Below are 10868 nucleotides of genomic sequence, written 5' to 3'. Positions count from 1 at the left end.
TTCTTCTCTAGGTGGATGATATTATCATCACAGGGAGTTCTACAATTGTTATTCATGATGTTATTTTGTCTCTCACATCTAAGTTTGATATTAAGGATTTAGGCGACCTCCATTATTTTCTTGGTATTCAAATTATTTCTGCTTAATCTGGATTGTTCTTGTCTTAGTCCAAGTGTGTTGAAGATTTGCTGCACAAAACTGAGATGTTTGATTCCAAAAGCTATGACACACCTTGTTTACCCTACAACAAACTTCTCAAGGATGATGGGATTCCCTACACAAATCCTACTGCATATCGCAACATTGTAGGTGCTCTACAATATCTCACGTTCACGCGACCTGACATTGCCTTTTCGGTTCACCAAGTATGTCAGTTCCTGCAGAAGCCCATGGTGTCGACTACACTGCTGTCAAGCGTATCCTTAGGTATTTAAAGGATACGATCAGTCATGGCATCACCTATTCCCGAGGAAAGTTAGTCTTGAAAGCCTTCAGTGATGCTGACTGGGCCGGGGATCCTAATGATCGTAGATCAACCACAGGTCTAGTTGTGTTTTTGGGCTCAAATATGATTTCCTGGTCTTCTAAGAAACAACAAACAGTTTCTCATTCATCAATAGAAGTAGAATATCATGCAATGTCCACTACTTCAGCTGAGCTTGATTGGATTCAACAACTTCTGTCATTCATGAAGGTTCCAACCATAGCACCACTTGTGCTGTTTTGTGATAATCTGTTTGCGATTACACTTTTGTTTAACCCTGTGCAGCATCAGAAAATGAAGCTTATTGAAGTTGATGTGCAATTTATTCGAGAACGGATTGCCAAGAAACAACTCGAGGTACAGTTTGTGTCATCACGGGAGCAATTTGCAGATATTCTTACTAAGGGGTTGAGTGCACCTTTGTTTAGAACTCACTGTAGCAATCTTATGCTTGGATTCCACAACCATGATCTTGATGGGAGATGTTAGGGAATATTCAATGGTTTGAGATGAGGACACTTGTCACTCATGTAGAGAGTTAGTTAGACAAGGTTGTTAGGATTTGTAGCTTATAAATACAAGTGAGATGTAATAACTTGGAAGTTCAGAAATACAGAAAATATCTTTCTCTCTCTCATCTCTCTCTTCAAATCTTCTTCTTCCTTGTTACAGCAACATAATCAATGTCATCCATGGTGGTTAACAAATATTGCAGAGTAGAATTGTTTCGACTCAAGGGGATGTGTACAGTTTTGGTATTATAGTCATGGAAACATTCACAAAAAATGAAGCCAACAAATGAATATGTTTGTTGAGGAAATGAATCTAAAGCAATGGGTTGCAAATTCATTACTATCAGAAGCAATAGCTGAAGTTGTGGATGCCAATCTACTGGTAACAAAAGAGGAAGATAATGATTTTGTGACTAAGTTAGATTGCTTATCGTCCATTTTGCGATTAGCTCTTGCTTGATGTGCAGAGCCAGTGCCACCGGACGAGAGAATAAACATGCAAGAAGCTGTAGCCAAGTTCAAAAAAATCAAAATCAAGTTTTTGAAGGATGTTGGAAGAAGTGTGTTGTTGAACCGTCCTCATGTTCATGCACTTTGATGGAGTTCTTAATTTATGGGTTTTATGTAAGATTTCAAGCCTTTTGATTCAGTTTCAATCCTTATTTGACGCAGTTGTATTTGAAACAATTATTGGCTTCAAGTCTATAGTGGAGAGTCCAGACTGATTGATCAAAATAACAATTTCATCAAATATCACCTAAGCACTAAAAGCTGTAGCTAACAATTCATGTTGTCAAAGGAGAAAGTGGAAACAAAGCCTTTTGAAGCAACTAAGCATAAAACCAATTATTAAACCAAAATTGTCTTCTTGATGAATCAAACCTAGCCTCTTCTCAAAGGAGAAAGCAAACCCACCTGTAACTCCTAATGTGCAGTGGAGAAGGGACTAAGAAAAACCCGCGAGCATTTTCAGGTACAATCACACAATAAAAAGAAGAAAGAAAAAAAATACACGATCCGCTACATTTGGATAAGTAAACGATCTCCGATTTAAATGATTTATTGTAGAATGATCTTTAAATTGAATATTAAGAAATTGAACCATTTTGATCATGAAATTTGTACAATAAGAAAATATTATTTACAAGAGTGAACCATTCAATCAAATGAAATTGAACATATTTCCTCGTCAACTGTACATATCCTGAAATTTTGTGGGGTCTTGTTATGGTAACAAGAAACTCGCTTAATTTGGTTGTACAACTATATTTTTTCTTGTGTAAAATATTTATATATTCACCCCCATTACGCACGATCTACAGACCACCGGCTTCAGTGCCAAAAATTCTTGTTGGCCATTGTCATTGATACTAGAAGTTTTTTCAAGTCGCTACAAAATTTCAAGTCATTGTTCAACAATGACATAAAAATAGAAATAGGTGAAATTTTTTTCATCTTCAATTCTGTTTATTCAGTGAGTTTATTTTTTATTTTTACATGCACACAATAAAACTAGAGACCTTACTAGAACATTCATCACCTAGTATGTTTTTATTTTAAATTAACCGTTGAACAGTGACCTAGAGACCGGAAATGGAAAACGTTGACATGTCGGAACGTATTAGGGTTATGTACTAATTTTTAATTATATATAATAGTATTTAGTGAATTATTTTGGTTGACTTTTTCATTAGTACCTAAACTAAAAATATGATATTTTAACTAAATTTTTTTATTTAAACTAAAAGACATCATGCTTAAACGCACCTAGTGAAGGTGTATTCCAAATCTCCGCATTTTTTATCTTTGTATTTACATGCATTTACACTAATCGTGGCCATTCAACTAATCTAACATAATATAATTCTTCCACGTCAAATTTAGATTGAGATCCCCGTCGCACCATATCACTCAGCATCTCTCTGCCAAAATCACAAAAAACTTCCAGTGGTTGCTGTGTGGTTCCAGCCATGTACTTGTCTTTTACCAAAGAAAGTTAAACTTACAACAGGCTTCATATATGATGGATGCCTGAAGGGTAAGGAGTAATGTCTTAGGCTATGAATTTTGAATTTTGGGTAACTAAAATCAGTTCATCCTTCTAATTATGTCTTTTGCTGTGATCCAATAGAAGAACACGATTAATAAAAAAATAAAAAATAAAAAGTCAAAGCACACCTATTTTCGTAACTACTCTATTTTTGTCATGCCAAAGGCAAATTGAATATTAGTTGAAATTGAATTTTCCATTTGGACAATTACGACACAGTAGTTTAAGCTTTTCGATTACTATGGCGTTGTGCGGCCGGCGGAAGAAAAGCGGGGTAGAAGGCAAGAGAGAAGACTCGTGGTGTGGGATAGAGTAGGGTGCTAAGGTGCAGAAACGTGTATTCTGTTCTAATCTAACGTGGATTAATTTAGTTCAATAGATTAATTAAATGGTCAAAATTAGCCTAAATGCGTATAGATGTTAGGTTAAGGGAGAGACTCGGGACCGGTGGAGGTCGTCCCAGCTGAAACGCTGGTGGCAAGAAGAAGAAGAAAAAAAGGAAGTTGAAACCAAATTAAAGCATTAAATTTATTTATGATATGAAATAAAATATAAAAGCTAACGTCATTCCTGTTTTGAAAATTCTATTACCCTGTTGTTATATATTCACTCTTTGAGGGGCAGAGAGAGGAGAAGAGAAGAGGGAGAGAGAAATAAAGTGAGAGACACAGAGAGAGAGAGAGAGAGAGAGAGAGAGAGAGAGATGGCGGCAGTTTTGCTGGGAAAGCTTCTGATTGCCGTCGTGCTACTGATGCCGCATGCGGTGGTTCTGTGCAGTTTTCCCGCCACTCTAACTCTGGAGAGAGCTTTTCCAACAAATCACAAAGTGGAACTGAGTCAACTCAGAGCTCGTGATCGAGTCAGGCATGGAAGGATGTTGCAGCAGTCGCCAAGTCCAAGTGGTGTCATCAGTTTCCCCGTTGGGGGAACCTTCAATCCATACCTAGTCGGGTAAATATAATTTCTTGCAAATTCAGTAATTAATTAATAGAAAACTAGATTTTAATCCTTAAATAAGATGAAGTTTAGAAAAAATGTCTTATACAGGATTAAAATTTGATTTTAGTCCCTTGACTCTATTTAATGTCAATTTATGTATTTAATGTCTTTTTTTTATTTATAATTTTATGGTGTTCATAAATAAAATTTTAAGATTATATTATAAATTTTTTAATTCTCATTATGATAAGTATCTTATATAAGAAAATATTTTCATACATATTTTTCGGTACACTTATATTTTTGTATATTATCTTATGTGCCACTAATTTATTGTAATATATTTGGGTACGAACATTTTGGTACACTAGTTTAATATAATATATTTAGGTACAAACATTTTGGTACACTAGTTTAGTATAATATATTCAGATATGAACATTTTGGTACACTAGTTTAATATCATATATTTAGGTACGGAATTTTTGGTACACTTATGTTTTTGCATATTTTCTTATGTGCCACTAATTCACTACAATGTATTTAGGTATCATAATATATTTAGGTGCAAATATTTCGGTACACTAATTTAGTAAAATATATTATGATACGGACGTTTAGATACACTAATTAGAAGAAGTTAAATAAAATTAATGAATTAACATGTGTATAATAATAAATTTAAAATTTAATGTAATAACATAGATACCTATTAAATATTTAAACAAAAATATAATATGAATTTGAATTAAGTACACATTGAAAGACTAAAATCAATATCTAATCAAACACCAGATTTTTATTAAATTTTAATCTTCTTCAAGAATTAAAGTTCAAAAATCCCATTAATTAATGATTTAACTCTTGTTATTCCTCTCTGTATCGTTGATTTTTTTTTCTTCTTGTAAATGTTGCAAAACATGTTTAGTTAGTCCACACGTCTTCTGTCATGATAAATACTGGAAAATATGACAACTATATGTGCTTACGAATCATGACGTAAGTAATATATCATGATATTCTAGAAAAAGAGCGTTCTAATTCATTTGGTTCACGTCTTAATATTTTATTAGCGTTGACTTAGACCCAATAATCATTGAATTAATGCAAATACTTCTTTGAGTTACAGATATATATATATATATATATATGTTTTTGTTTTGTTTACTTGCTTTTGTTTTGTTAATTACATTTCTTTTTGTTTTTTCTTCTGCTTTACTCATATTGGTTTTGAAGTAAAGATAGGGTTAGATTAGTTGGTTATAAAGTAACGATAAAGGGACGCAATCACATTATCTAATCCACATCATTACTTGGAAACAAGAGGGCAAACTTTTTCTTTTTCTGTCTGTTTTTTCGTTTTGGGTTCCTTCAATTGTTTGTGGAATGACATGGGTTTGATAGGGTGCTTAAGGGACTGTATTTTAAGGAGGTCCTTTTGTAGTACTTACTCGGAATTTCACTTTCATCCTCGTACTTTTTGTTGTTGCATTTTTATTCTTGTAGTTTCATTAATTCCGTCACAACCATTAGTTCAATCTGTTAAATTCTCATTTTTTAAATGAGAAGATGCGAACAAAAAGATAAAAAAAAAAAAATCAATTTCATTGAGGGAATGGCTTAAGTGAATAAAAACAAAACTACAAGGACAAAAATGTAACAAAAAACTACATGGACGAAAGTGAAAATCCAAGTAAACTCCATGGGCTATTAGTGCGGTTTGGTCTTTTTAGAATACAAACTAGCTACTGATTAGTTGTACTTTGCTTCACAAAGTTAGAAATGTGTCAAGTTGGAATCTTAATTTGTTCCATTGATCAAAACAAAGAAAACCAAACAAGCTCATCAATATGTAACGTACAGTTTATGTATTGATTCACAACACATAACAGTTGTGTAGTATCAGAATCATTAAGTGATTGATTTTACACATAATTGTCTTATTTTGATAAATTATCGTACTTCTTTATTGATTATAATATCCTTAATTTCTTCGGACTTATGACTTGATCGTAGGCTTTATTTTACAAGCGTGAAATTGGGTACACCTGCAACAGAGTACTATGTTCAGATTGACACCGGAAGTGATGTTTTGTGGGTTGGCTGCACTTCCTGCAGTGGCTGCCCCCAATCGACTGGACTCAAAGTAAACTCATCACCTCTCTTAATCCTTCTCATCCTTCCTCTCCGAATTCAAATTTGTCAAGTTTTCGGAACATAGAAATAACATACTGCTGACCATTTTTCTTCATACAGATCCAGCTGAAAGATTTTGATCCTAGTAGCTCCTCAACAGCCTCGTTGGTCTCTTGTTCGGATAAACTGTGTACCCTTGGACAGCAGAATCAAGATTCTCTCTGTGATGCACAAAATAAACAGTGCACTTATGATTTCGAGTACGGCGATGGCAGTGGCGCATCAGGCTACTATGTATCAGACTTGTTGCTTCTTGACAGAGCCGGCGGTGATCAGTCTGGTACCTCAAACTCTTCAGCTAACATTGTCTTTGGGTAAGTTATATGATGTACTTTGCACTATAAGTAAGCACAACGGTCGTATACTCTGTCCATATTTTGATTGAACATGGTCTCAAATGGTGTATTATGAAACAGTTGTAGCACCTCAGCAACAGGGGTCTTGCAGAAAACAGCTTCAGCAGTTGATGGGATTTTTGGATTTGGGCAGCACGAACTTTCCGTCATCTCCCAGCTGTCTTCACAGGGATTGGCACCAAAAGTATTTTCTCACTGCTTTAGAGGAGATGACACCGGTGGAGGGATTTTGGTTCTTGGCGAGATCACGGAACCAAACATAGTTTATAGCCCACTTGTCCAGAATCAGTATGTGCAACAGTACAAGTAATATCTAAATTTCGTAACATATCATAAGCTCGACTTTGACAAGTGAACAGCAGTAAAATTTCACTTAAGTTTACATGCATCATAAAAGATATTTTTAGTGATAAATGAGGATTTTGAATCATATAACCCTTGGATGAGTAAGTTTAACTATATCTAATTGTTCATGTCCGAAATTTCAGGGCTCACTATAACTTAAATCTGAACAACATTGCTGTTAATGGCCAAAAACTTGACATTGATTCATCAGTGTTTGCAACATCGAACACCCAAGGAACCATAGTTGACTCCGGGACAACTTTGGCATACCTTGCAGAAAATGCCTATGATCCTTTCGTCAACGCTGTAATAGTTCTTGTTAAAAAATTTACTTTTCAATTGATCTATTTTGTGTACCGGTGATTTGTTCTCTCTTCGTACTTTCAAACTTAATTCAACCTGGATTACTGTTTGAATAACGTGTTATTTCGTTGCTTTGCAGATAACAAGCGCTGTTTCACAATCCGTGACCCCTGTCACCTCTCAGGGAGATCAGTGCTACATAGTCACTTCCAGGTTCACATTTTCAATATTTTTGCACTATTCGTCATTGAGCGTTGCTATTTCATTCGAACTGTAATTCTTAAAGTGTGCATAACCCCGTTCAGCATCTCTACTGCATTTCCTCAAGTTAGCTTGAACTTTGATGGCAATGCATCCATGATTCTAAGACCCGAGGACTACCTTTTACAGCAGAACTCTATGGTGAGTTACTTTTTGTGTAGTTTATTTACTTCTGAGTGGTTTTTTTTTTTTTTTTGTTATATGACTCTGTCTACTCCTTACGCTGCATCTTGAACTGAAACCAAAGATTTCATCTTCTTTTTTTTCCCGACTACAGAATGGTGCTGAAGTATGGTGCATCGGCATCGGGAAAAATCAGGGTCAACAAACTGTATTAGGAGGTATGAAAAATGAATGCAACTTTTATTCAAGTTTGTTGCAACACCATTCACTAACAGCCTGAAGTTTTAAATCTTGATGAGCAGTCATTCATCAGATCGCTTGTGCAAATCCAATGGCTAACGCTATTAGCTCAAAAGTTTTCAACCCTTCCCATTGTGTTAGTTCTGTATGACAAATTTGACGAATTGGATAAATATAAACTTGCAGATTAGGTTCTAGTTTATATATACTCTCTTTCATATAAGTAAATTTTGCTTGTGTGACTGGAAATCTGCTTGTTAGGACATCACATCTGCTATAGCTTATTCATTCATATAATTGTGTCTAAATTTTTCCTTTCATTAAGATAACAGTAATATTTTCATCTTTTCCGACAGACCTCGTCTTAAAAGACAAAATCATTGTGTATGATTTGGCGAATCAACGGATTGGTTGGGCTCAATATAACTGTAAGTTCAGATATTACTCTTATACCTTATTCCAAGTGTTCAGCACTCATTTCATCCACCATATGAAAATCATATTCCGAAAGTACGAGCAAAAAAGCACCAGAAAATACTAGTGGTGTTTTTATTTGTGAATGTATGAACTATGAATATTTCTCCCAGGTTCAAAGTCAGTCAGCGTTTCTACGAATACAAGTACCGGAACTGCATCTGTTAATCCAGGGTCGATAGGCCTTAGTGGTTCAGCGCGCAACGACCCCTTCAAGCTGATGACAACAAGCATGATGATTTTCCTTGTTCTCACGTCAATCATTCACATTGTCCCATCGCTGTAGCACTGGATATAGGCCCTGTTTGGCACGCGTGCGATGGGATTATTGTACACCTTAGGGCGACAGATCTGGGGTTACCATTCTTGGTTTGATACTTGTGACGATTGTGCAGTTTCTCATGAGTTAACATGGTAGCATTCAGCGAGACCACTCACTTTTACAGAAGTCATGTCAGCTATTCTTTTCTCTATTTTTGGTTTTGGTTAGGGTTATTATTTCAACAGGCACACAGTACAACTTTCATTATATTGATTGACACCATTGTAAATGACATTCATAAACTTACGCATTTCATACATATATAGCAGTGGATTTTTGCTTCGTGGTACAGAATTTCGCTTTGAGGTTGCCAGCCCTCTGTTGAATTTCATTTATGTGAAAACCAGTATAACAAATTGGAATAAATAGATTAGTCATTTAACAACATTGACATTATCTTTCATGCCTAGGGTATCAATCAACAGTAAGTCCTAGTTGATGAACAGATATTCCATCTCAACTCAAATTCAAAATCGGCAGCATCTCAGCCGCTGCAACTGGAAACACAAACAGAAGCGACTCATCCCTCTTTAATTTCTATCTTGGTATCATCCGTTTCTGTCCTACTACAAACATCTCTTCCCTCATCATGGACTTAGCCACTACCGCTGCCAACCCAATCCCTCACCCTAATGTTGCGTACTTTCTCACGATTAAATTAGACCGCATTAAGTACCCCTGGTGGCGTGCACAATTTATTCCCCTTGTCCTTCATGGATGGGATGTCGGTCTGTCTTCCAGCCTTTGTTTCCAATGCTGAGGGAAGGTTAACTGACGAAATTAACCCTCTCTACGAAACATGGATACAGCAAGATCAATTGGAACAGTCCTGGTTAACGAGTTCCTTAACTCCCAATGTTCTGTCTGTCATTGTGAACAAAACCTGTGCACCAGATGCATGGAAGACGCTGCAAGAATGGTATGCATCCTCATCGCATAACCGTGTCGTCCAGCTCCCTGGCAAGCTAATGAACATGCGATGTCGTGACCTCTCAATCACCGACTTCTTGGATAAAAATCAACTCCTTGGCTGATCAACTGGCACTCTGGTTCTCCCATACCAGATGAAGACCTTGTGGCCACCATTATGAATAATGTGGGGCCTCTGTATGAGAACACCGTGGCCTCCATCCAGGCTCGGGAATCTCCTATATTGTATACTGCCCTTGAAGCTCTCCTACTCATCCGCTCTTGTTTTAGTTGGCCGAGGGAGTGGGCCTGCACCTGCCATGTCAGCAGTTAACAGAGGAGAAAGATGCCATTGTTACTTCAGGTGTGCCATTGTTGGCTTATACGAACAGAAAAATTGAACTACGTTATCAGTTTCAGTGAAAGCTTGCACCACAGGTAAACCGAGCTTCTTATCTACGGAATTTGCCATTGATGGGTTATAATCCATGCTAAATCCCTCTTATGCCTGGCTTGTAAAGGGGCTTCAAATATTTTGTTTTATATATTGCCAAGTAATAACCACAAGCTGCTCAAATCCTATTAAGTTTTCAGCTTTTACATTTCAAGCCAATGGAAATGAAGGTTCTTCAATTCTCTTTCCTCTCTGGGATAAGGTAGGGTTTCTCTTCCTTCTTGATTGATTCATATTATCGTAACCTGACAATCTTATTTCTTAATGAAAAAAAAAAAAAAAAAAAAGAAAGAAGGAAGGAAAATCCTTGTAGCGCCAAACCCTGTGCAAATAATGAGGATCAACCACATGAAATTGTGAAATGATGAAATACTGGACACCGCTTGGTTTCGGTGAAGATTTCCTCAGTGTATAGAACTCTTTGGCTTGCTAATTTGTGTTCAAGGGCTTCGTAACTTACGTTACACTTAACACACTAATTTCTACCAAAAAATTACAACTTTCAACCAGAAAACAGGACTCAATATTCTACTTGATATTTGGGGCCTTAATGCGTCAACTCCCCCGGCCACTCCATTGAACAGCTTGTTGAATAAGAAGAGTATCCAAGATAACTCTAATGATCCCAAGAAGAAGAAAATAGAGCACACTCTTAAAGAAAGCTCACAAAACAAACTAATTAGCAAAGCTTTTCTTATTTAGCTCTAGGCTTTGTTTTTCCTTGGATGATTTACAATGCTTGGGGACTTGGGTATTTATAGCAAACCAAATGAAAGCTACACCACACACTTAATTAAACTAAGATTTCCAACTACCACACAAAACACATTAATTGCACCTAATTATGTTGTTTTCCACACAACCTTACCTAACTTTGCAATTGTAAGCAATTACATCATC

At 36.1% G+C, this 10868-nt stretch overlaps 1 protein-coding gene across 1 annotated transcript; it reads left to right on the top strand.

Moving 5' to 3' along the window:
- Nucleotides 1-3535: 3535 nt before the first annotated feature.
- LOC137748649 (aspartic proteinase 36-like) lies at nucleotides 3536-8886 on the top strand. The gene is made up of 10 exons (XM_068488816.1): nucleotides 3536-3997; nucleotides 6002-6131; nucleotides 6242-6495; nucleotides 6598-6825; nucleotides 7026-7188; nucleotides 7325-7398; nucleotides 7491-7587; nucleotides 7724-7787; nucleotides 8166-8237; nucleotides 8397-8886. The coding sequence occupies exons 1-10, from the start codon at nucleotides 3750-3752 to the stop codon at nucleotides 8567-8569; spliced, it is 1503 nt and encodes a 500-aa protein (XP_068344917.1). The 5' UTR covers nucleotides 3536-3749; the 3' UTR covers nucleotides 8570-8886.
- The last annotated feature ends 1982 nt before the right edge of the window (nucleotides 8887-10868 follow it).

Source organism: Pyrus communis, chromosome 10 (genome assembly GCF_963583255.1).
Source record: "Pyrus communis chromosome 10, drPyrComm1.1, whole genome shotgun sequence".
Lineage (NCBI taxonomy): Eukaryota > Viridiplantae > Streptophyta > Magnoliopsida > Rosales > Rosaceae > Pyrus > Pyrus communis.
Note: the sequence above shows the minus strand (reverse complement) of the source record. Positions and strands in the feature narration are given on the sequence as shown.

Bases quoted from the DNA above. Each gene is read 5' to 3' on its own strand.
- LOC137748649 (XM_068488816.1), top strand. From the start codon at position 3,750: ATGGCGGCAGTTTTGCTGGGAAAGCTTCTGATTGCCGTCGTGCTACTG. The intron at 6,132-6,241 runs GTAAACTCATCA...TTCTTCATACAG, and splicing joins CCCAATCGACTGGACTCAAA to ATCCAGCTGAAAGATTTTGA. The intron at 6,496-6,597 runs GTAAGTTATATG...ATTATGAAACAG, and splicing joins TCAGCTAACATTGTCTTTGG to TTGTAGCACCTCAGCAACAG.